Source organism: Lutra lutra, chromosome 7 (genome assembly GCF_902655055.1).
Source record: "Lutra lutra chromosome 7, mLutLut1.2, whole genome shotgun sequence".
NCBI lineage: Eukaryota > Metazoa > Chordata > Mammalia > Carnivora > Mustelidae > Lutra > Lutra lutra.
Genome location: NC_062284.1, coordinates 81,614,890 through 81,641,942, shown reverse-complemented (window position 1 = coordinate 81,641,942; position 27,053 = coordinate 81,614,890). Strand labels below are relative to the sequence as shown.

At 36.9% G+C, this 27,053-nt stretch overlaps 1 protein-coding gene and 1 pseudogene across 4 annotated transcripts in view; one reads left to right on the top strand and one right to left on the bottom strand.

The window, feature by feature from the left end:
* Window positions 1–27,053, bottom strand: part of NUBPL (NUBP iron-sulfur cluster assembly factor, mitochondrial) — a 222,774-nt gene that overhangs the window by 51,295 nt on the left and 144,426 nt on the right. For 2 of the 4 annotated variants that reach the window (XM_047738345.1, XM_047738342.1), the window contains exons 7-8: window positions 24,630–24,671; window positions 8,431–8,524 (exon numbers count right to left, since the gene is read on the bottom strand). In XM_047738345.1, coding sequence (XP_047594301.1) covers window positions 8,431–8,524; window positions 24,630–24,671 — 136 coding nt within the window. The remainder of the gene's footprint in view (window positions 1–8,430; window positions 8,525–24,629; window positions 24,672–27,053) is intronic. The other 2 variants (XM_047738346.1, XM_047738344.1) reach the window with 1 other exon arrangement.
* On the top strand, window positions 26,096–26,775 carry LOC125105167 (cell division cycle-associated protein 3-like; annotated as a pseudogene).

Genomic DNA, 27,053 nt, shown 5'->3' with positions numbered 1-27,053 from the left:
CAGCATCCTTTCCTGAACTCTTCAGAGTATAGGGAAAGAGAGAACATTCCTCAATTTCATAAAATCCATCTATGAAAAACCCACAGCGAATATCACTCTCAATGGGGAAAAGCTGAGAGCCTTTCCCTTAAGATCAGGAACATGACAAGGATGCCCGCTCTCGCCACTATAGTTCAACATAGTACTGAAGTCTTAGCAACAGCAATCAGACAACAAAAAGAAATAAAAGGTGTTCAAATTGCAAAGAAGAAGTCAAACTCTCTTTTTTCACAAATGATATGATAATTTATGTGGAAAACCCAAAAGATTCCACCCCCAAATTATTAGAACTCATAGAACAATTCAGTAATGTGGCAGTATATAAAATCAATGCACAGAAATCAGTTGCTTTCTTATATACTAACAATGAAACTGTAGAAAGAGAAATTAAAGAATCAATTTCGTTTGCAATAGCACCAAAAACCAGAAGATATCTTGGAATAAACCTAACCAAAGAGGTAAACAATCTATACTCTAGGAACTATAGAACGCTCGTGAAATAAATTGAAGAAGACACAAAAAGATGGAAAAAACATTCCATGCTCATGGATTAGAAGAATAAACATTGTTAAAATGTCTATGCTGCCCAGAGCAATCTACACTTTCAACGCCATCCTGATCAATACCATCGGCATTTTTCAAAGTGCTGGAACAAACAATTCTAAAATTTGTATGGAACCAGAAAAGAGCCCAAATTACCAAAGAAATGTTGAAAAAGAAAAACAAAGCTGTGGGCATCACATTGCCTAACTTCAAGCTATTATACAAAGCCATGATCACCAAGGCAGCATGGTACTGGCACAAAAACAGACACATGGACCAATGGAACAGAATAGAGAGCCCAGATATGAACCCTCAAGTCTATGGTCAAATAAACTTTGGCAAAGCAGGAAAAAATATCCAATGGAAAAGTCTCTTCAATAAACGGTGCTGGGAAAATTGGACAGCTATATACAGAAGAATGAAACTAGACCATTCTCTTATACCATACACAAACTCAAAACTCAAAAAAACTCAAAATGGATGAAAGACCTCAACGTAAGACAGGAGTCCATCAAAATCCTAGAGGAGAACATAAGCAGTAACCTCTTCGACATCAGCCACAGCAACTTCTTTCAAGACATATCTCCAAAGGCAAGGGAAACAAAAGTGAAAATGAATTTTGGGGACTTCATCAAGATAAAAAGCTTCTGCACAGCAAAGGAAACAGTCAACAAAACAAAGAGACAACTCACAGAATGGGAGAAGATATTTGCAAATGACACCACAGATAAAGGGCTGGTCTTCAAGATACTTCTCAAACTGAACACCCAAAAAACAAATAATCAAGTCAAAAAATGGACAGAAGACATGAATAGACACCTCTCCAAAGAAGACATACAAATGGCTAACAGACACATGAAAAATGTTCATCATCACTAGCTACCAGGGAAATTCATATCAAAACCACACTGCGATACCACCTTACACTAGTCAGAATGGCAAAAATTGACAAGCCAAGAAACAACAAATATTGTAGAGGCTGTGGAGAAAGGGGAAGCCTCTTACACTGTTGGCGGGAATGCAAGCTGGTTACAGCCACTTTGGAAAATAGTGTGAAAGTTCCTCAAAAAATTAAAAATAATAGAGCTACACTATGACCCGGCAATTGCACTACTGGGTATTTATCCCAAAGATACAGATGTCGTAAAAAGAAGGGCCATATGCACCCCAACATCCATAGCAGGAATGGCCACAGTAGCCAAACTGTGGAAAGAGCACACATGCCCTTCAACAGATGAATGGATAAAGAAAATGTGTATTAAAAAAAAAGAAGAAGAAGAAGAAGAAGAAGATGTGTATATTCAATGGAATATTACTCAGCCATCAGAAAGGACGAATACCTAGCTTTTGCATCACCGTGGATGGGACTAGAGGAGATTATGCTAAGTGAAATAAGTCAAGCAGAGAAAGTCAATTATCATATGGTTTCACTTATTTGTGGAACATAAGGAATAGCATGGAGGACATTAGGAGAAGGAAGGGAAAAGGGAAGGATGGGAAATCAGAGGGGGAGACGAACCATGACAGACTATGGACCTCAAGAAACAAACAGGGTTTGGAGGGTGGGGCAGATGGGTTAGCCTGGTGATGGGTATTAAGGAGGCTATATTGCATGGAGCACTGGGTGTTACACGCAAACAATGAATCATGGAACACTACATCAAAAACTAATGATGTACTGTATGGTGACTAACATAATTTAAAAAATTAAAAGAAAATTCCCAGGAGCTCATCACTATGTTTTAAAAAACCCAGAAGTCAACCCTGAAATTACCCCACTCAGTATATGGCAACAAGTTATTTAAATGCTTAACAAACAACAAGCAAAAACCCAGCAAACTTAATCATTTGGAAAAAAAGCAGGGAGGGGGGAGAGTAAGAAAAATAAAACCAGCACTAACAACTCTGCCTTTGTGCCTTGGCAAGTTCAACAAAAACAAATCCAAAGACTATAACTGGTTATTTCCCATCCTTTATTCTGTCTCTTTTCCCTCTAGTAATCACTATAACTACTAGGTATTTGTAGCATGTAATGATTCAATAGCCCATGTATGCTCAAATTTAAATCATCAGCCACTAATACTGCTATCAACATATTTATTACTGTTGTTGGTACACAACACTTTAAACACAAGGATTTTTTTTTTAAGTTTCTTCTTATAATGAGCTTGTCATCCATTCGATGGAACAAAAAAATGGAACGCATACAAAGAGTTGCTAATTAGCATTCAGTAAAAGATCTTTTTGCTTATACAGGTCTGCCTCCATAAATTTTCCAAAAGGATGTCCCTTCACAAATATAAAACATTTCATTTCATTCTCAACATGGCATGGAGACATGCAAAGTTGATATAAAGGCTCTTTCTAAATGACATCTCACCACCACCCCCACCAAAAACTCAAAGTAGTTTCTAAAAAAATATAATACATTTAGGTGGAGCTTTTACATTATCTTATTTGACCCTTATAAGTCTGTGGGGTAGGCAGGTATTCCAAAGGTAAGGATAAAAAGTCAGAGAGGCAGTTAGCACCTTGCTAATCATCCCTGCAACGCTAATGATTCTCCCTACTAATTTGGTACAGAGCCTGTATGTAACCAAATAGCAAGCGTCCGCATGCACATTATTTCCCAGACACCAAAACAAAGTTAATACTAAAAGGTACCATCAAGCCACAAGGACATTAGATACAGAATAGGAAAAAGGACAGCATAAATAAATCCCTAAAATGAAATATTTTTCTCTCAAAGGGAGAATGAAATAAAACGCATGTTTTTAATGAATCCTTTTTAAACTTATACAGAAAAAACACCTGGATAAAACCAGATGGGGTGGAGGAAATCACAGGACTGAGCTAGTAGGATGGTAAGAATGATAAGGAGGCACAAATCTGTTTATATAAACAGTGATAACTAGTCAACTATCTTTGTTATTTATTCAATCAATATTAATTGCATAAGCCACTGTCCAAAGTACTCTAAGAAATACTATGGTGAATAGGAAAAAGTTCTGCATTCAAGTAGCTTACCTCCCAGTTGAGCAGATAATAAGGACATACAGATAAAACACTCATTCACTGATTAAACATTTACTGAGTGGTTACAGGAAGGCACGGAGTTTGGCACTGTGAGAAATACAAGGATGAATTGAACAAATCCTTAGCCCTCCAGGGAGTAACATTCTGAAGAAAACATAGTTTTGCAGGCTATAAATGGAAAACATTAGAAGTGCTATAAGAGTGGTCTAAATGAAATGTTATGTGAATTCCAAAGAGGGAGAAATGATTCCCTAGTAGGGATTCGAGGAAGATAACAGGAAGTAGAAATTTGAAATAAAGGGCATGTAGGATTTGGGTACTCACTGATTAGAGGGTCAGATGTATATAAAGACAGAAACTCTGGGAAGTAAACGGAGGATGGAGGTGGCAGTGAGTACTTAAGGGTTTGGGGAGGGGACTCCCAGGTTACATGAAGGAGTTTAGGAGGATTGACCGGGAAGTTAGATCACAGAGGGTGCTCAAATGGGAGTCTAAAAATCTTATATGGTTTACAGGATATGAGACATAAGAAAAGGTAGAATACAGAGTATCTTAAAAGGGTTCTAAAGTCAATGATAAGAGGAAAGGAAAATTAGGTTCATAATTAGAGAAGAGATAATTCATTTAGGCTTAGAAAGGACGATATGAATCTGATAGGCTGTTTCAGATGATACAAGTTGATGAAAGCCATGATTCAAACCAGTTCAGTAACTCCTTGGTTGGTACCCTTCCTGGGAGACAGCTCAATTTTTATTTCCTCAGATATATTAACTATGAAATGACACTTGCCTGAATAAAACCAAACCTCAGGAACTAAGCCTTTAACACACACACATACATACACACACACACAATCACATGTATCTTCCCCGCCGCCAACCCCACACACATCATTTTGGTAGGATACTTTTTGCTGGATTTTGTTTGTAAGTATAAAATTAACAGATGTTCAGTGTAAAAAATCCAGTCTTTTCATAGCTGTTAATTTAATATTGACATAATGACCCACAGTATGAATGTACTAACAGTGATAACTGCAATCCTATATGAGAGCCAGTGCACCTGGAAAGTAGCCAACTGTCCAAGACCAGTATGATCAGCCCAAAGATGATACTGGTCTTTTCAAGAATCATTTGGGGCTCTACTCCTAAAGGTCAAAGGAGACTGCTTCTAAATGATCTCCAGACCTTCCCTGGAATATATGAGTTAAAGAAGCCCAAAGTAATCTCTCAGGAACCAAAACAAAAACAAAACTGAACATAGTAAACACTAACACAGACTGTTGGTTGGATACTTAACATATAGGGGTGCACAGGTTTACGCATATTCATGAACAAATTTATTTTTATCAGAGATCACCTACATTAGAATAATTTCAACCTAATGGGTTTGAATGGAATAGAACTAAACTCAGAAAGTCAGTGAGTCAAATGTTGTCGGGCTTTGTATTAGAAGAGCTTTATGTAGAGGTTGAGAGCATGATATTTAAACTGAATCAGAATTGATATGAGCCTCAGCTATGGACTACGGTAACTGTGTGACCTTGGAAAAGTGGCTTAAATCTTTCAAGATTTAAGAAAATAAGGATAATACCTGTGATAATTAAATATAAAATTAATATATGAGAGGACTGTCCTTAAATGGCAGTTTATTGATAATGGGCAATTATCATGGTACCAATTTATACAGAAATCTGTCCTAAAGAATTAGTGCTTTATATTTACTTTTTTTAAGATTTTATTTATTTATTTGAGAGAGAGAGAGAAAGAGCACAAGCAGAGGGAGCAACAGAGGGGGAGGAGGGAAGCAGGCTCCCCGCTGAGCCGGGAGAGCCTGATGCGTGACTTGATCCCAGGACCCCGGAATCATGGCCTGAGCCGAGGGCAGACGCTTAACCATCTGAGCCACCCAGGCACCCTATATTTACTTTTTAAAATTAAAAATAAAAACATGCTCATTAAAGAAAATTTAGAAAATACTGATAAATAATAATTTTACTTCCATAGTCCAGAAATCACTAAGTTTATGAATTTTCAAAAGCATCTTTAGGACCTGGCTCTATTTTTTTTTTTTTAATGGATCAGACTTTTTTTTTAAATGGGAAGTAAAACATGTGTTTCTATCACAGAATCATAACACCTTCAGTTTCATTTTCTGATTTCTATCCCTTGGGGTGAGAAAAAGCAAAGCAAACAAGGTATGGTGCTATCTTGAATGCTCTACAATGTATCATATTTATTCTTTTTTTTTCAGAGACCAAGAGAGAACACGCAGGGGTGGGGCAGAGGGAGAGAGGAGAGAGAATCTTCAGTAGCCTCCATGAGTTCATGACCTGAGCTGAAATCAAGAGGCAGATGCTTAACAGACTGAACCACCCAGGTACCCCTCATATTTATTCTTTAAAGCTCATCTCCACCAAGTGTTTTACAATCCTCTCATATCCATCTCTTTGTCCTTTGAGAGACTTGGTATCATGGGGTTTAGATTTCTCATTTAGCACTTTTCACACTGAATGGTAGTTCTTTCTTAGCAGTCATTTGTTCCCTTGCCCTTCCCCTTGTTCTACAGTCTATAGCCGGGGTTTCTAATCTAAGAACTGTGAACCTCCTGAAATGACACATAAAACAGTGTTTCTGTAGATACAAATACATCTTCCTGGAGAGAACCCACGTATTAATCAACCTCAAAAAAGTTCTGAGTATCAAAAAAGGTATGGAACTCTGGTCTAGGGAAAATATTTGTGGTTTAATTACCCTTGGATCTTCTATAGTGCTTAGCATCTATCTTTATATGGACAAATATTTGTTGATTTAAAATTTTATTAATAAAGCATAAAGTCAATACTGGATATATAAAATTTATCTATCTAAAATATATTTTCCTCATATATTTTTCTCATTCATCATTTCCTCATCTTTTTTTTTTTAAAGATGTTTTTTATTTATTTATTTGACAGAGAGAGAGATCACAAGTAGGCAGAGAGGCAGGCAGAGAAAGAAGGGGAAGCAGGCTCCCTGCTGAGCACAGAGTCCGATGCAATGCGGGGCTCGATCCCAGAACCCTGAGACCATGACCTGAGCTGAAGGTAGAGGCTTTAACCCACTGAGCCACCCAGGTGCCCCATCATTTCCTCATCTTAACATAAAAAATATTGTTTCTGAAAGAATAGTGGTTATCAGGGTTTAGTGAGAAGAGGAAATGAAGAGTTATTGTTTAACAAATACAGAATTTCAGTTTGGGAAGATGAGAAAGGTCTGGAGTTGGATGGTAGTGATGGCTGCACAACAATACGAATGTACTCAATACTACTGAACTGCTAAGTTTTACCACCACTACAACAACAAAAAAACCCTGCTTTTTATTATCAGATGATATTAATGACCTATTTGTTATAGGGCAGACTTTTCATCAACGGAAAGGAATAAAGAAATATTACTGGTTAAATTTTAGCATATAAGAAACAAATCTTAACCTCAATCCACACACTGTTAATTTTAGAGTATAAGCACAAATTAAAATAGGGTGACATAATCTTAAATCCTGTCCAAATACAGGGGCTGTTATTTGAGTAAACAAAGGTAAATTGCTTGGGGCTATCAGTTTATCTGTGTGAAGTAAATTAAATTTTTTCAATGTACCAAGTCACTATTCAGGGAACAGACAATAATTTAGCCCAATTGTACCAATATATTATCCACATAATACTGTAAGCATTTTGGAAGTCTGCAACAGGCATTTCAAGGTGTCTGGAGCACATTTTATTCAATAAACATTTAGTGAGTATTCTTAGGATTCAAAAATATATAAATCCCAAAACTACTGGAAAAAAAAAAGATTATCTAGTACGCTGATTACAAAAAAGATGTACTCAACTAATTTTGTGTTATTTCAATTTACTCTCATTTCATTACTTTCTAGCTTGCTTCACCAAAGAAAAAGTCTCAGACTCAGGTAAGGTAATAAATATATTTAAATATCAAAAATATTCATGTTACTGCCCTTTGAGGCAGCATCAAAAAAATTCATTTTAATGATGCTGTATTGATATTTCCAATCAATGTGTATAACTTATCAAAAATCTAGATTCTAAACCTTTTGATGATTGTCAGTAATATTTCTTGGTTATTTATTACCAATAGATATTTGATTTGTAGTGACATTTTAAAATTCCATTATTTTCCCAAAGTCCTTATATATAAGAGAGATTTACAATTATTTCTCCACTGGAATTTAGGAAAATCCTTGGAAACAGATTCAACATAAAAGTTAACTATTGAATTAAATTCTGTATCACGGAAAAGATATCTACTACCATAATGAAAAAACTGAGTAGTTGATGTAAAGCTAATATGTCTATTGCTCTCTTAAGATTAACATTAAATAATTAGCTGAATATAAAATTTTCCCATGCTTGTATTTACCAAAAAACCAAATTTCCCTAATATTTACTCATATTCAGTATTTACTCAATAAATATTTACTGAGTGCCTGCCATGGAGAAGGCACTATGCTGTCACTGCAGGACAGCTGTGAGCCAGTCATGTTCTACCCAAGCAATATTTAAGTGTTATTGTTTTTCTAGAACACAGATTTATATCACCACCTTTTCAAAATGTCTTTACGTTTTTGTAAACACACTCATTCTAGTAATATTTTGAAAAATTTAATTTATGAATCTGATCTCTAAATAAAAATTTATGAATAACTATTTTTGAAGACATAAAAATGTTTGCCTGTCATAAAGTTTGTTTTTCTATATGGCAATAGCAAAACAATAAAGACAGCACAAATTACTTTAAGGTTTAAGATTACCTGAAATGGGAATATTCTGTGTGACTGATAACTGCACATCTCCAGTTCCTGGTGGCATGTCAACAACTAAATAGTTGAGTTGGCCCCAATCTACCTAAAAACCAAGATGAAACAAATAATATCACTGTATAACAATTACAGTGAATAGTGATATGAACAAAAATAAATGTATTAATAACAAAATCTAAAATAATAGTTTTCACTTAAACCATTACTATCAGGGACTATGTTGAAGGTTAAGGATAAATGAATAAATGAGAGACACTTCCCAGCTTCTCTGAATGAAAAGGTTAAATTTCCCAATGACCACTCCTCTCTTACCCTACCCTCAACACACACACACACACACACATTAAAGATGAACCCATTCCACAGTGGGCTTCTATTCAGGACCATTACTTTATTTTCATTGGGAATAGCCTAGGAAGGCCTTAGCTTTGTGTCCTTGGATTTTGTGGTACAGCATTTCCTATGGAAGATCCTAAGATAACTGTTTATGAACTTTTTCCTTCATAAAACACACTAATAATGATAACCAAAACTTAGGAAAAATTTAGAAACATAACTAGACTTCCAATACTATTAACATTTTGATTATTTCCTTCCGGATATCTTTCTAGGTATCTTTACCTAGAAAATTCAGCTATATTTCCAAGTTCTTAAGGCTCAGCCTCAGATTAGATAGGTCTTAAGGGCTCCTCAGACTCTTTTCTCCTGAGATGGCTACTCCCTCTGAGTAAACAGTCTCAGTGAATAGCCCTATGTTCTTCTCATTTGCCAAAGGTGGAAGCTTGGAATCATACTTAACTCCTCCCTTTCTCTCACTAGCCCCAGTCACTTATTCTACCTTCTGAAAATCTCTCAAGTGTATCTACTTATCTCTTTCCCCATTGCCAAGAACCCAATAGAGAACACAACCATGTATCACCAAAGCTTCCCAACCAGGCTCTCCACTTTGACACTGTCCACCCAGCCTGTTATTAACACTGCTGAAAAATGGTCCATCTAAAATACAAATCTGATAGTGTCACATTTTGTTTAAAATTCTTCTACTGCCTTCAGGATAAAATCTGAGCTGAAGCTCCAGAACACTCTGCCTGGTCTTCTTCACCTGCTAATTGATCCTCACTCTTCAGATCCCAGCTTGAAAGTCACTTCCTTTAACTTCCATTAGATTAGATATGGTGTTCCTACTAGGTACTTCTCCTAATCATTCATTCATTCAATCATTCACCCATAGAATGTTTCAGTACCTACTACATATTAGGCATTAAGTTAGGTACTAATAACTAAATGGTTCCATGGTCTCTAACTGCACAGAATTTATCATATAGAAGGAGACAGATATCAAGCATATAATGAAATAACCTCTGCAAAGGAAAGAGGTTAGTAAATGTAAGCAAGTGAAATAAGATCAACATAGCTAGAGAGCAATGGTTCATTCATCTATTAATGCATATATTCAACACATATTTATTGAGAATTAATTGGGTACCAGGCACTGTTCCAGGTGATGGGGAAAGAGCAGCGGACAAAACAAAGTCCCAGCCTTTCCACTGACACTGTGGAATGAGTGAGGGAGTCAGGCAGACAAACAGAAAGACAAATCAGAAGGTACAAAGTGCTATGAAGAAAGTAAGTTCCTTTACTATAAAAAATTACTTGGTTCTTAATTCAGATATATAGATTAAATAGAAAGAGATATGTTAAAAACCTCTTTAATATCTGAATTTCTGAGAGCAAGTAGTAAGAATTCAGAAAGCAAAGGATTTATCAAAGAACTGCTCTTTTTAGAAAAAAGATTTTCTTTATTTATTTGAGAGAGAGAAAGCGTGCAAGAGCACTAGCGGGGAGCAGGGGGACAAGCAGACTCCCTGCTGAGCAGGGCACCCGAGATATGGGGCTCCATCCCAGGACCCTGAGATCATGACCTGAGCCGAAAGCAGATGCTTAACCAACTAAACCAACCAGGTACCCCAAGAATTTTTTTTTAAATCTCTTTGATTCCCAAAGTCAAATGGTAAAGATACACTTATACAGTAGGGGAAAATAATAGAATGGTGGTGGAAGGTACTACTTTAAAGTGAATGAAGTCAGAAAATAACTAAAGCAGTTGACTGAAAGAAACAAAGCTTTCCAGGCAGAAGCAATAGCAAGTGCAAAAAAGGTTCTAACCAGTGAGGGTCTGCTTTGCAAATTCAAGGAATAGCTAGGAGGTCAGTATAGCATTTCTAAAACAGCACCTCCACCCCCAACTATCAATCTCGCTCCTTCTCTGACTTTGTTTTTCTTCAAACCATTTATCAGTATCTGACATTATATATTAACTTGTCTTTCAGGAATTTTATAATATTTCTCAGACACAAGTATTTGATAACTGACTGACATGTTTTAAAACAATGATGAAATGATGAATATAAACAGCTCATTTTCAATTTAGGGCTCCTTGGTTTGAAAAATAGTTACCCCAAACTTACCCAGGGCCATCATCTATGAAACTATCTATAAAAAAGATTAAGGATACTCTTCATTTTATATCCTCTACACTGAAACTCTTAGCACTGGCAGACTGACAAGCCTCTTCGCTTCAGAGAACATCAAATGACTGGTGCCAACAACTTATCATTGTTGTTCCCTGGCATTTAATCATATTTATCATACTGGCTCCAATTTCTTATTTCTTTAAGAGAACTGCTATTAGGGTGCCAAGGAACTAAAAATACGTCACTGTTAAGACAATTTCAAATGACTCTTAAATTGCATTTAAATGAAAAAATGATTCTGGCCCAGCACCTTGATCACACACAGGAGGCATTCCACAAAGGCATGCAGACTTGAACTCAAGTCAGTATGTGAATTCCAGTCCTACAGCAGTCACTCGTACTAACACTACAATATACTGGCTGCCGGCAAGTTCCAGTTCTCTTCTAAAAGAGTAAGCAAAGCATTGGTTTTAGAGTGATTTGGGTATTCTTTAGATTCTACTTAGTGTTTGTTTATTCTTATAAGCTGTGTGTTACTAAATGCAGGTAAATAAGTACTAGCAAAATACCCAGGTACCTCATTTAGTAAAAACCAGTGGCAGATCCCACTGGGATTCTGTGTGGCCTGAAGCATATACAATTTGTGTAATCCCTTCTACGAATAAGAATACAAAATTATAGCACCTGGGTGGCTCAATCATCAAGCGTCTGCCTTCGGCTCAGGTCACGATCCCAGGGTCCTGGGATCAAGCCCCGCATCAGACTCCCTGCTCGGTGGGAAGCCTGTTTCTTCCTCTCCCACTCCCCCTGCTTGTGTTCCCTCTCTGGCTTTTTCTCTGTCAAATAAATAAATAAAATCTTAAAAAAAAATACAAAATTATGAAGGCAAACTTAGGTATAAAAATAAATATTTATTTAGAACGTGACAAGAAATCACCCTAAAGTGCTGAAGCTTTGGAGATTCAAGTTCCTTTCTCTGAGATCTCTTGAATAACATAAATGATTACATCGAAATGCTTCCTGACTGCAACCTGCTTCCTCTCTCCACCTGGAACATTCTACAACTCCCAGCATCCCACAGGAACCCACGTGAGCATGGAATCTGGAGTTTAAATTTCATTAGCCTCATGGCAACCTCACCTCTGGTAAAACCCTCTCAGGCTCCAGACTAAAAGGATTCCATCAATAGAGAGTAAATCAGTCTATAAGCAGAGTTACCAAGGTAGCTCAGAGATGCCATGCAGGTAAAGAGGTGGCACTACAGCAGAGAATTCAGCAATGTGGTTGGGAAGTCAAACATGTGCATCAAATCTGAAGTGGAAGGTGCCTCAGGGGCTCAGTCAGTCAGGCTTCTGAAACTTGGTTTTGGCTCAGGTCACGATCTTAGGGTCATGGGATTGAGCTCCTCATGGGGCTCAGCAATAAGTCTGCTTGAGATTCTCTCCCCACCTTCTCCGTTCTGCTCTGCTTCTCCATTTGTTGGTACTTATGTACATACTCTCTCTCTAAAATAAATAAATAAATATACTCTTTAAAAAATAATCTGAAGGGGAACACAAATAGCATAATGGGAGGATCAAAAACAATACCAATGGTCAACAATATCAATGGTCAGACATCTGTGCAAGATATAACATATAACCTCTAAAGGGTTTGAGATAATGGGATTTTGGTATCCAAATATAGTGGAGTCACTGAGCTTTTGTCCAAAGCCATTTAAACAACATTAGAACATCGTTTTTTCATCTGTCCCATAGATACATACGCAGTTGTAAATTGTTACATCACCTCCACTTATGTTACTGCCTTTCTTTTATTGCTCTTTCACTTTATTAAAATATTCAACACTTGAAAGTTATGCCACCAGGAGTAATTTCCAAATCTGTGTTAAGTTATTTTCATTTCTTTTTTTGCGGGGGTCAACCTTATTAGGGAAACTATTCCCAACTAGCACCAATTGGGGTCATTTTAGGCTGATAGGCCTTCTCCAAACAATAGTTTATAATTTATATTCAAAATAATGCTTGATAATCTGCAAGTAAAAAACTGGAATAAAGGCAATTCCCTCCTTTCTGAGGAGATAAAAGTGTATCTTCTATGTGGGTAGATAAAGTAATTTATCTTTTTCAGGACATTAGTTATGGAGAGTATGGTGCTATGAATGGGAAAAGAACATGGGCCACTTTCTTCCATGGGCACTTCTGTTAAGAAGCTGACTGAAGCAGCAGCAATCAGGCCTCACTCTAGAGGACACTGGGAGCTTAAGTGCAAGCAGGTTGAGCTCTAAGTATGAAAAGAAAGAGCCCACAGATGCATTCCGTCTTTGGCTTCCTAGCTGGTTCAAGCAGTTTGCCACAGTCAGCCTCTAGGGTAGCAGTTTCCATCATCATCACTGGACAATTTAAGCACCACAGGGTCAACATACGCTTCTCCAAAGCAAAGATGAAGTGTCCCAGAAATCTTAGGTCTGCTAGCAAGGCCAATATGAGCCAGATGAAGATAACATCAGTTGGGTAGACCCTGGACCCTGTGGAATCAGGGAGGAAAATCATTGCCAAGAAAGAGAGGCAGAGCTATAGCCTGCTGGAGTAAAAGTAGTGGCCAAGAAGAATTAAACTCCTAAGAGCAAGGAAAAAGGTGTAACTAAAGAACAAATAGAGAAATCAAAAAGCAAGATAAATGGGAAAAAATCTAGATCGAATAATTAAAAGTGGGCTGTGTACAGGCAGCCCATTTATAAGGCGCTCGTTCCGTAAGTGAGAAGGCCAATTCTTAAAGTTAGTTGAGCTGGGCCAGACACTGTCTGTTCCCTTCCAATCTGCTCTTAACTACTTCTGTAGAGTTGGGTTTTGACTCTTATGCCTACTTTGACTCATAATTAGTAGATCTCAAGGTGGTGTCCCTATGTCTGATTCTGGCCATTTATCTGTTGCTACATCTGTCCTATGACTAAGTTCTTCCATCTGTCTCTGATTTCCTGGTTCTCCAACTCTAGTTAGGCACAGTACCACCCAAATAGCAAACAGAACAGTACTTGTGCTTTGCTTGGAATCCCAGACATGAAACCATGCCACTACTAGGATAGGACAGGAGATGCAGCTAACCTTATCTCAGGCCCATGGACAAATTGTCAGGCAAATTATCAAGCTCCCAAGATTTTCAATTCAACTAACTTCCAGTCTTTTACTGGGCCTTCAAGTTCTAAAAATTCTAGGGTACTTATTTTTTTATACATAGCTATTTCCCCAACTTCAGTGTAAGATCCCTGAAGGAAGAGTCTATTCTTTATTAATCTCTGGACTCTGCCTCCACATCCAATCTCCTCCATAATGCCTAGTCAGTTTTCCATCAACATCCACTGAGTGATTGTATGAGTCAAGTTGCCCTTTACAATTTTATATCACTAAAATTAAAATTTTGCCATGTGAGGCACCTTTTATATACAAATAAACCTAAAATAGAATATAGAGTGGTTCTCTCTAAATCTGAGCCATATTTTTGCTCTGTCCAGTGGCCTATTCATAAAATCATACAATATTTTATTCTGGTTACAAGAAGAAAATTGCTACAAAAGTGGATTTAGATATAAATACTACAATAGGAATAAAATCTGAATAGCAAAAGATTTCTATTTGAGTTGATGGGCTTACTGAATTGTGAAAAAAAATAATAATAAATTTAACCATGAAGATTATTTTGATGAGACAGCTGACCCAATTATAAAATAAGAAAAAAATTATTCAAGTTATGATACAAATGTTTTCCCTAATATATCCACATCTTTTAGATGATAAAGTTCTCTAATCCATTTTCACAGATGTTCCTTTCTATAAGTAAAGGTGTATGTGTGAGTGCTGGCAGGCGAGACAGGAAGATACCTGAATAAATACCTCCAAGGTACTACCAACCCAAGCTACAGCAGTAATGTTCTGAGAGCAAAGAGAAGAGAAACTTTACCCTTCATCTTTCCCTTTATCATCATCTCTTGTTTTCTCAGTTGGTCTAGCAGAGGTCTAGGGCAGACTGGCCCTGACAACATGGAGACAGCATCAATTCAAAGAAGACTTCTTGTCTAAAAGTGGATATATGGGTCAATCTCTGGTAACTCTGTACCTAGTTTCTGAAATAATATTTAAAAGATTATCCAATTCCCAGGCCAGCCCACAGATGCCCATGTAAATCCATACTACAGCTAAAACAGTAAAACCTCACAACATAAAAACAATGACACTACCACAAAAGAAAGAGTATTTTAGTTCATTATGGGACTATCTCTCTAAGTTTTCTAGAGTCCTGCTGTAGGCCAACTGCTAATACATACAGATGTACATAACCTAGAAGCAGAGCTTAGTGAAGGAAAGGCCTGGTACCCCCCCAAAACCCTAAAATATTATAAACCTGAGAATCAAGATATTTTATTTTTAAAAAATTGCTTAAAAAAATTTAAAACTCTTCCTATATACCCAAAGGCTGGAACCGCAGAATTTCCTTTTTTTAAGTAGGAGTAATAAATCACTTTATTAACATAATTTGGTATACTTTATAAAATACATTTAGACATGTAGTACTTTAACATGGAAAACTATAATATTCTTTAAAGGAATATCCTTAGAAAAAAAACACTGTAGTGGCACCTGGGTGGCTCGGTGGGTTAAGCCTCTGCCTTTGGCTCAAGTCATGATCTCAGGGTCCTGGGATCGAGCCCCAAATTGGGCTCTCTGCTCAGCAGGGAGCCTGCTTCCTCCTCTCCCTGCCTGCCTCTCTGCCTACTTGTGATCTCTGTCTGTCAAATAAATAAATAAAATCTTAAAAAAAAAAAAAAAAGAAAGAAAAAAACACTGTATTGGGGGAGAATTCAAGGTCCTAAAGGAGCAGGATTATAGCTGCCATAAAAACTGCAAGAAGCCTCACTAAGAGAATGCACAGTCATTGTCCAGTTATTAAGGATATAGAAATTGGGGGTATTTGCTCCAGGAGACCAGCCTGCCCAAGGCACTAGCCAGGAATAATGTGAAGAGCTGCCCCTGTTGTGTTTATTTAGTTCAGTTACTCGCCATGTGAAGTCCTACTTTAGAGCCTTAGTCTATCAGGGGGAATTGGACCAGTGAAGAGGGAAGAGGTGGAGAATAGGTCTATAGTAGGTAAAGGAGAGCAGGAGGAAAAGAACTATTAGTGAGAGCTTATTATTAGACAGGCACAAATACTTTTTACAGACATGATTACAAAATACTATAAAAGAGGCATTATGATCACTATTTTACAGATAAAAATACTAAGGATTAGAGAAGTTAAGAAAGTTGCCCAAGGTCAAGCTGTTGGTAAGTGGTGGCGGGGTGATACAAATCCTGGTCTGTGTGACTCAAGTCATATTCCCAGTCTCCCACAGAACGGGGTACAACATTACTATTCTCCAAGCCCCTGAAGAGTTCTGCTAGCAAAACTCATTACCACAAGAACATATTAACTTTTCTGTATCACTTCTTCAGTGTAAAATAAAATAGATATATAAAATGAAGTTTACAGACCCAGAGAAAATTATTTACTTAGATAATAGAAGAAAGAAATAGAAGAATTCATTCACTTCCTCTATTTTTTTCCTTTTCTGGTTAATTATAATGTTTCTTTTACTTCTGAGATTTTTTTTATGGTATGTCATAGTTCATATTCTTTCCTTATACGATCCTTTAAAAGTGTTTTACGTTACAGAGCAAGGGTCTAGTAACCATGGAAATGTTAACTATAAATTTCCCTTTGAGCTGTTAAAGAATAATTTAGCTTTCGATAATCTACTATTAAATTTTGGTTTTATTTTAAATCAGTAAACATAATTCAACCATTTATACAAAAAGAATTATGTGGAGTAATTGTTTAAATCAAAGTAAATAACTTAAAGAGACTAAAAAGAGAAAGTAAATAAAGATTTTTTTAAAAATACCTACAGATTTTGAACATAATATTTTTGAAACTGGATCAGATTTTATTCTAAAAATTTACAGATCTAAATCATACCAAGTAGGAAACCAACTGTGAGAAACTGTAGTTCCATATGCCATTGTATTTTAAGTGTGAGCTACTATAATGCAGCTTTTGGGTTTTAAATTCTTGTTCAGAAATTATTACAATGTTTTAAAAAAAATAAAAACAGCACTGTAAAGGAGGAGTTCGGCAAAAATCTAGACTATGAATCTAGCTGAGTACAGAAAAGAATCCAGATACCTACTCATCAAATAAAAGGGTTTTAGTTTGATAATTGGCTTATCTAAATTCCAATCATCTTTGTTACTAATTAGCTATATAATCATGGGTCAGAGAATTAACCTCAGTTAAACTGGACCTCAGTTTTCTCAGCAGTAAAATAAAGTGTTTTACACTAAATTTCCTTCCAACTACTTAAAAAAAAAAGTGTGACTATGATTTATTTACTTGTTTCAATTGAAAAATATTTGTGAGGCATTTTATATGGAAAAGTAAATAAGAGCTATTTTTATCCCAAAGCATCAAAATGACAAAACAAGCTCCTTTTTTCCCCAAAAAGGGGATATTTTGTATAAAAACAAAAAAACTAGGGGCGCCTGGGTGGCTCAGTGTGTTAAAGCCTCTGCCTTCGGCTCGGGTCACGATCTCAGGGTGCTGGGATTGAGCCCCGCATCAGACTCTCTGCCTGCCTCTATGCCTACTCATGATCTCTCTCTCTCTGTGTCAAATAAATAAATAAAATCTTTAAAAAAAAAAACCTAAACGTTACTTGTTATACTGAATAAATTTTATAGTGATCATATTGCCTTTAGAAAATTAAGCTGAATTTTTCAAAGAATTTATATTTAAATTTGTACTGAACTACAATCTACTCTGATTGCCATCCTAAAATACCTCATCCTAGCTCATCTAGAAATTAATGTGTTATATCTGTATAAAATGTCATAATTTACAAGATCGATACAATCCTGAAGAGTTGTGGAAGGGATTGTCACTGAGCTGAAGAACAGGAAGGAATTCAGTCACAAACCCTTAAAGGTTGAGAAGTCTAATCTAACTTTCCAAATAATATAAAACTTCTTTCTATAAACACTCATGATAGCAATATCAGCCAACAGAAGAAAGCTCAAATCATTCCAATGCTTATTACACACTCAAATACAAATTTGGATCAATAAAAGGATAGAAGAAAATTGTCACTTAAGAATCTTTCTTATCCAGTGATAGACAGATTAAGGAAGATGTGGTATGGAATGCAATATTACGCAGTCAGAAAATCTGCGTAAAAAAAAAATGAGGGGGCGCCTGGGTGGCTCAGTGGGTTAAGCCGCTGCCTTCAGCTCAGGTCATGATCTCAGGGTCCTAGGATCGAGTCCTGCATCGGGCTCTCTGCTCAGCGGAGAACCTGCTTCCTCCTCTCTCTCTCTCTCTGCCTGCCTCTCTGCCTACTTGTGATCTCTCTCTGTGAAATAAATAAATAAAATCTTAAAAAAAAAAAAAATGAGATCTTGCCATTTGAGACAACATGGGTGGGCCTAGAGGGTATTATGCTAAGTGAAATGAGACAGACCATATAATTTCATTCATATGTAGAATTCAAAAACAAAATAAAATATAAAAAATAAAAACAAAACAAATGAATAAACAAACAAAAAACAGAATTAGACCTATAAACATAGAGAACAAATGATTTTCAGAGAAGAGGAAGGTAGGGGGCTGAGCAAAATAAGTAAAGGGGAGTGGGAAATACAAGCTTCCAGTTATGGAATAAATAAGTCATGGAAATAAAAGGCACAGCCTAAGGAATATAGACAATAATAAGTAATATGATGCATAGGGACAGATGGTAGTTACACTTGTGGTGAACATAGCATAATGTATAAACTTGTTGTACACCTGAAAGTAACATAACACTGCACCTCAACTATACTAAAAAAAAAAAAAATTTTTTTTTAAATATTTCCAGGACACCTGGATGGCTGCCAGTTAAGTGTCTGCCGTTGGCTAAGGTCATGATCCTTGGGTCCTGGGATGCAGCCCCTGTCATTGGGCTCCTCTCTCGCTCCCCTCTGCCCCTTCCCCCATTCGAACCCTCTCCTGCTTTCTCTCGCTCTCCCTCAAATAAATACATAATCTCAAAAAAAAAAAAAAATCCTTTTTTTTTTTTTGGTACATGTTTGACTGGATTACTTCTGATTTACTTATTACTCATACTATATAACTTCAGATATGCTTTCTCTTCTGATTTGTTTTTAGTTGCCATGGGAATTGGTATTTATAAGAACTCCCCCTTTTAAAAACATGAATGAGCACCTACTAAATTATAAAAATTTAACTTGAAAATGCAGAAATATATCTTCGCTTTTTATTTTTATTTTTAAAAAAGATTTTATTTATTTATCTGACAGAGAGAGAGAGAGATCACAAGTAGGCAGAGAGGCAGGCGGGGTGGGGGGGGAGGGAAGAAGGCTAACCTGCTGAGCAGAGAGCCCGATCCCAGGACCCTGATATCATGACCTGAGCCAAAGGCAGAGGCTTTAACCCACTGAGCCACCCAGGCGCCCCAAATGCTGTGTTTTCAAATAGAAAAGAAATCAGCAAAGTTTCAGTAATAGGCATGAGGACTGTGGGAAACGGTCAATAAACAGCTAATCAGAAAGTCAGATATCAAGGTATTATTATTAATTCATTATTTGAACGCAGCGAAGGGCTCAACTTCTCTGTGTCCCTGTCCCTTCATTTTACAAGAGTATAAACACAGAATTACAGAGCTTGAAAGGACATCGGAGATTATCTTGCCCACTGCTCTTATTGTACAGATAAAGAAAATGAAACTAAAAAGTCAAATGACTTGCCCAAAACTTACTCCACTAAATAGGGATAATAAAAAAAAACCTTTGTCCACTTTATAGAGGCTTTTATCTGAAGAGGAAATGAGATCATGGATTAAAAAAAGGTGGCACTGGGTAATTAAGCAATAGTATTAACACTGAAAAAAATCAAAGGGAAGCTTGTCTTATAAAGTCAAAATTTAAATTTCTCTCAATGAGCATACCATGTTTATTCTTTTAACTAAATGCTAAGAAAATATTTGCCCATTTCTGAGGTCACCACATTCCAAAATGATTGAAATAAGTAACTTAAAAATATCTTTTCCATATGCCTAGATGACATAAGCAGTTAAATAGCTTTTTGCAAATTAAAGGAAAATTTCTCATGAGCAAATACTATTTAAATATTCAGTCACATGAAAATATTCAGTCACAACACAATTTAAAAATATGTAAATGACTAAAAATAAGGGCAAAGAAGTGAGCAGAAAAGAAGTCATACATGTTGTCTGAACGTATTAAATTTCTACATTTTAGTGACCTCTACCTTGTTCCTGTTAAGTAGACCTGCCATCTACAAAGCTATAGAGAAAAACAAAAAATACACTGTTATAAATGACTTCCTAATGAGAACTAAATAATGCAGCAGCTTTAAACTATAACTACTTTTAGCACAAAGGATTTTGAGAAAAATTAAGGAATACATTTATGAGAATAGAGATGGAGATGATACAGATAATAGATGGGAAACAGGTTTGAGGATTGGGGAAAAAATAAACACATAAAACCACCTAATTCCCATCTCATCAGCTTCAGCAATTTCCAACTTCCTAAACTACATAATTACTTCAGAAGTACCCAAAAGACATCTAAGAAACCTGAGATCACTAAATTGCAAAGAATAGGAAAACAGACCGAATTTTATGCATCTCATTAAAAGACCATTAAAAGAGCAGCTGTTCCTTCATTCTCATTTAAGCACACTGGTCATTATATCTAGGCTTGTTCATAATAATCTTGTACCCTGATGAGCAAGTGAACATAGCAATGTATCTAGAAGTTGTTCTTACCTGAAAAGGTATCTAGTGTGCTCACATTTATCTTAATATTATAGATCACACATTAATATACATGCTTAAAGACAGACTATACACAAGTGAGTACAGAGGATAATTCTTACAAGGCTTAACTCTAAGAAATTAATACTAACATTTACATGTGCCCACCACTGTTCTAGACACTAAGAATGTGCAATGAACAAGAAACCTGAAGTTCCTGCCCTCGTGAAGCTGGGAAAAGAGAATAAGCAAACCACTTAGTACATCACTTGTCATCTTGATGAAAGTCATTTTTCTAGACCTCACTTTGCTCTCTATACAACTAGAAAGGTAATATTACCTAGCTAAGTATCATCATAACCTTCTCAAACAAAAATTATGCCCCCAACCCATAAATCAATAGGACTTGAACTCCAATATTCCCTGCTCTATCCCTGCCTCCAGTGGCACGTACATAACAGAATGCAGACCAGTGTTGGAGGTGTAAGCCATGCTACGAAACAGAAGAAAAATAATTGGATCATGGTGAAACTCAACACAGATCTGTGTTCTATATATAAACTAACTACTTAATAAGTGATGGTTTCTCAAATAAGATAATAATGATAAATATAGATTATTTGGAATATATTTTCTCAGTCTTAGTTTCAGTACCAGTGTCCAGATAAGTCATTTTTATTTCAAATATGTTTCAAATATCATGGCTGCCAGTTTAAAAATCTTTGTTATCAATTAGATTAATATTAATCAGACTATGATTTTAAGCCACATTTTAATATGATAATGTTGTTTTTCTTACAGTTGAAGAAATAATTTTATATGACGTATCCAAACTTTTGAAGAATTGCATGAAAACAGGCATAGTCTGACATTTGAGTCGTATTTAAAACTGCAAACCAGATGGGCGCCTGGGTGGTTCAGTCGGTTAAGCCTCTGACTCCCGGTTTTGGCTCAGGTCATGATCTCATGGTCATGAGATAGAACCCCACGTCAGCCTCCATGCTCAACACAGAGTCTGCTGGGGATTCTCTCTCTCTCTCTCTCCCTCTGCCCCTTCCTGTACCTGTGTGTGTGGTCTTTCTCCCCTAAATAAATAAATCTTAAAAAATAAATAAATAAAACTGCAAACTAGTTGTAAATGAACAAACAAAATTAAAGGTTGATGTTCTGACCAAGCTAGTCTGGTACCAGCAAGCAAGATGTACAGAATTAACTCCTTGATTCAAGTATTATCTCAGTAATTCTGAAATATTAATATATAATTCAGTAAACCAGAGTAAAGAAATACGTATAGATTCCCAACACAAAATGTTAGCTAATGGCTTGAATCAATCAATCAACCAATCACTACCTCTCCTCTTTCTCTCAATTCCCCAGTCAACACATGAAAAAACAAAAAAGGGCCACCCTCTACAATGAGAAAACTAAGGGTAAAACTTGGACACCAAGAAAAAAACTGAAAGAAATGTTGTTTAGGGGGCGCCTGGGTGGCTCAGTGGGTTAAAGGCTCTGCCTTCGGCTCAGGTCATGGTCTCAGGGTCCTGGGATCGAGCCCCGCATCGGGCTCTCTGCTCAGTGGGGAGCCTGCTTCCTCCTCTCTCTCTCTCTCTGCCTGCCTCTCTGCCTACTTGTGATCTCTGTCAAATAAAAAAAAATAATAATAATTAAAAAAAAAAAAAAAGAAATGTTGTTTAGCAACAGGGTCATACTGCTATCTTACTATTAAATAATGAATTGTTCTTTTAAGGGCAGAGGACAAGTCTTACTTTTGTACCTTCAGGCCAAGCACAGTGCCGGGTCCATACAACCCAATAAATGTCTTATTTTGTTGGAAAACACAGAGGTAATTAAAAAAGACACTTCACATCCTCCCACCACCAGAATTGAAGGCCTTTGGCACCAGACATCAGAACTGATGGCCCTCTGGCACCAGAGTCTATATTCCTTCCATATAATGTATTGCCTTTCTATGACAGTTACCTCCTTCCTCACTGTCCCATTCCTTCTCCATCAGCTTCCAAAAGAAGTAGAGACATAGATGTTTCTTACATTGACTCTTGATAAAAGCTCAGAGTTTTGTGAAGAAAAGCTACACAAGTGACTCATGAAGAAAACTCAAGAATAACCAGTTAAAACATTCCTCAGCTAGGCTCTTTCCATCAGCATTTATCTTAGGCTTATGACAGATATTTGACCAAACACTATATATAAACTAAGCTCAGTAGCATATATCTATAAATCAAAAAACTATATGTTCCAAAATCAGATGTTCAAATGCAAAAATGTTTTGCAGTAAAAATCCTAATATTCTTGCCTCAGTGGAGGGCTATCCACACCCATTAGCAGTATGGGCCACAGAGGCTCCTATACACAGGATCAACACATCTATAAAAAAAAAAAAAAAAAAACCTGGATCTGATTGCATTTAAATTACTAAATAATTGTGGCAACAAAGTTCTGCACATAAAACTTTCATCAATACCCTAAATTTGTCTTCTTCTTTTCAAACAACTGAAAGCATTAAAACTGACATATCATTCACAGAAATATGAAGCACCCAAAATCAGCACTGACAATTATGGACGGTTTGTAGGCCCTGGGTTCTATACTCGGAGGTGCTATAGGCATGACCACCATAGAAACAGACTTGTCTATTGATGGCCCAACAGACTGAAGGAAAAACCAACTACTAATGAAGCTATAAGTGTCTGGCTCTTTCAAGAACTAATCATTCTAAGTTTTTTTATACTCAATTTCATAGGTCCTGTCACATCTTAAAAACCATTCAGAGTTCAATTAACTTAGAAACTTCCTTAAACATGAAATATTAAGCAATATTATCTTTGCCTAAAGGCCTGTGCATACCTTATGTTCTAATATAGTTAGAAAAGATTTTTACAAAATACTTTCACCCTTTATTTTGAAAACACAGGGCCTCTGTTCTCTCCCCAAAAAAACTATGGCAAAAATTCAATTTTATTCTCAGTAATTATAGCATGACTAATTAAACTCTGATATGTTTGGTTAAAAAAAATTTTTTTTTTAATTTTTATTTATTTATTTATTTCTTTGACAGACAGAGATCACAAGTAGGCAGAGAGGCAGGCAGAGAGAGAGGAAGGGAAGCAGGCTCCCTGCTGAGCAGAGAGCCCGATGCGGGACTCGATCCCAGGACCCTGAGATCATGACCTGAGCCGAAGGCAGCGGCTTAACCCACTGAGCCACCCAGGCGCCCTAAAAAAAATTTTTTTAAGAAACTGGTTCCCCAAGAATAAACAATGGGGAAAGAACAATTTCCTCAGCAAAAGGTTCTGGGAGAACTAGATAGCCACATGCAAAAGCGTGAACCTGGACCACTATCTTATACTCAACTTAAGATAAATAAAAGAACAGAAAATAGACCTGAAACTGTAAAATGCCTAAAGAAAACAGGGGTGTTAAGTGCTTTGACACTGTCTGTATTTAACATCAAACGCAAAGGAAATAATGGCAAAAATAAATAAGTAGGCCTACATCAAATTAAAAGGCTTCTGTACAGCGATGCCTGGGTAGCTGAGTCAGTTAAGCCTCCAACACTTGATTTCAGTGGTGAAAGCCTCAGCTTTGGGCTCCATACTGGGATATAGAGTCTGCTTAAGATTCCTTCTTCTGGGGTGCCTGGGTGGCTCAGTTGATTAAGTGTCTGCCTTCACCTCAGGTCATGATCTCAGGGCTTGGGACCGAGCCCTCCACCAGGCTCACCACTCTGTGTGAGTCTGCTTCTCTCTCTCCCTTTGGTCTCTCTTGATTTCACTCTCTCTCAAATAAATAAAATCTTAAAAAAAAAAAAAAAAAGATTCCCTCTACCTCACTCTCTGCTCTTCCCCAGTGCCATGATCTTTGTTTGTCCTTCTCTAAAAAAATAAAAGAAAACAAACTGAAAAGGTAACCTAGTGAACGGGATATATATATAACTTAACAGTTATATCTGATGATAAGATGTTACTATCCAAAATACAGAAAGAGCTCATATAACTCAACAGCAAAAAACTTAAAACAACCCAATTAAAACACTGGACAGAAGAACTAAAAAGATATTTTTCAAAAAAAAAAAAAAAAAAAAAAGACATAAATGGCCAAAAGGTTCCTGAAGAGGTGCCTGATATCACTCACAAATCATGAGAGACATGTAAATCAAAACCACAATGAGCTACCAAGTCACACCTGTTAGAATGGCTATCATCAAAAAGACAAGAAATAACAAGTGTTGGCAAAAATGTGGAATCCTCGTGCACTATGTTGGGAATGTAAACTGGTAAAGCCGTTAAGGAAAATACTATGAAAGTTCCTCAAAAAATTAAAAATAGAACTACCATATGATCCAGCAATCCCACTTCTGGGTATATATTTTCCAAAGAAAATGAAAACAGGGTATCAAAGAGATATCTGCACTCCTCTGTTTATTGCAGCATTATTCACAAGAGCCAAGATGCAGAAACAACCTAAATGTCAATAAACAAATGGAGAAAGAAGATGTGGTGTATACGTATATATAATAAAATACTACTCAGCTATGAGAAAGAAGAAAATCCTGTCATTTGTGACAACATGGATGGACCTTGAGGGCATTCTGCTAAATGAAGTAAGTCACACAGAAAGACAATACTGTATGACATTGCGTATGTGAAATAAAAAAAAAAAACCTCAAATTCATAGAAAGAGAGTTGTAAAGTGGTTGCAAGAGGCTGGAATGTGGGGGAAATAAGGAGTGGTTATTAAAAGGGTACAAACTTTCAGCTGTAAAATGATTAAGGTCTCAGGAACTATTGTAAAACATGGTGAGCATAGTTGATAACACTGTACTGTGTAACTGAAATTTTTTAAGAGAGTAGAACTTAAACATTCTTACCAAAAAAGAAAAGAAGTAAGGGAGAGGAAGAGAGGGAGGGAGAGAAAGAAAGGAAAGAAGAGAAACTGGCTCTCAAAAAATTTGGTATAATGTAAAGGCACCTAGGAAAACATCAAATTCACAAAGACAAGAACTTGGTTCACTTAGCCCCTACACACATATATGTACACCATAATCCATGCTTTATTAGGTTAATAAACACAGAAATCATACATCCAAAACAGTGCTATCTCATATATAAAGATTTTAAGGGCAATATTTTTTAAAATAAAGAAAAAATGGCTCAAAGCGCAATGTCCTTTAATGAGAAAATAGTTAAATAAATAATTAACACACTGTAGTTGTTGTGCATACAAAGACAGAATTGAGGCCCAGTGACCTCTCCCCACCCAGGCTGGGTCCTGCCCCACTCTATTCCCCCTTGTCAGGATGCGCTTGGCCAAGAGCATCCCAGTCACTCCAGTGCCGCCTCCACTGGGCAGGGATGGCAGATCCTCATTTACCCAATACAGGTATCCTGTGCACTCCCATCCAAATGCAAACCCCACAGCCCAACCTGCTCACAAAGGAGCACCTAAAAGGTCCTAACCAGGCCCAGGACTCAAATCCCCACTCTCCTACCTATGGCGCTGCACGGATACCCATAAAGACCAGCAGTGGAGACCCCCAAACCTATTGGTAAAACAGCTGAGTGAAGTATGTGAGACAGAGGTTCACAAATCAAATCATCCCCCCAAGGCCTGTTATGCCCCCAGAGACACCTTCATCTGAATTGGGCTTATCTCTGAACACCTAGTTATCCCAGATGACACTCTGAAGCCAGACTGAGTTCCCCTCCAAGATGATGTTTTCCAAGGAGGAAACAATTCAGCTGGCCAGCCAGGGCTCAAACATACTCTTGTGAGATTTGAGTCTCCCCAGCCTTCAGGTTCTAAGTCCAACAGATAACCAAATGGTAAGGTACTAGAGAGATCTCATCTCACCACTGTGCAAGATGACAATGCCTCCAAGATCCTGATACAAGAGGGTGGGCAGTCTTCTCCCAGAAGTGAAATGTTAGGGAACTAAAGGAAGGAGGAATTCTGGGAACTAGACTTCTAAAAACCTGAGACTGAGCAGGGGAGCAAAGCCAGGGCCATGACAAGGAAAATCAACATTTCCCTTGGTAGAAAACTAGGCCTTGTTAGACTCCAGCACTGGGTTCATCCGGGGCCTAGTAATATTCTGTCTTCTCACCCTTTCTTTCCCTGGGAGACTGAGGAAAGGCTCATTTACTCTGACTCCCCCTAAACTAAGATAGGGCTAAACTATGATAAATGTGTGGGCATGTATGTAACTTAAAAATTCATTCTAAAGGCAACTGCAAAAGAGAAGTTCTTTTAAAGAC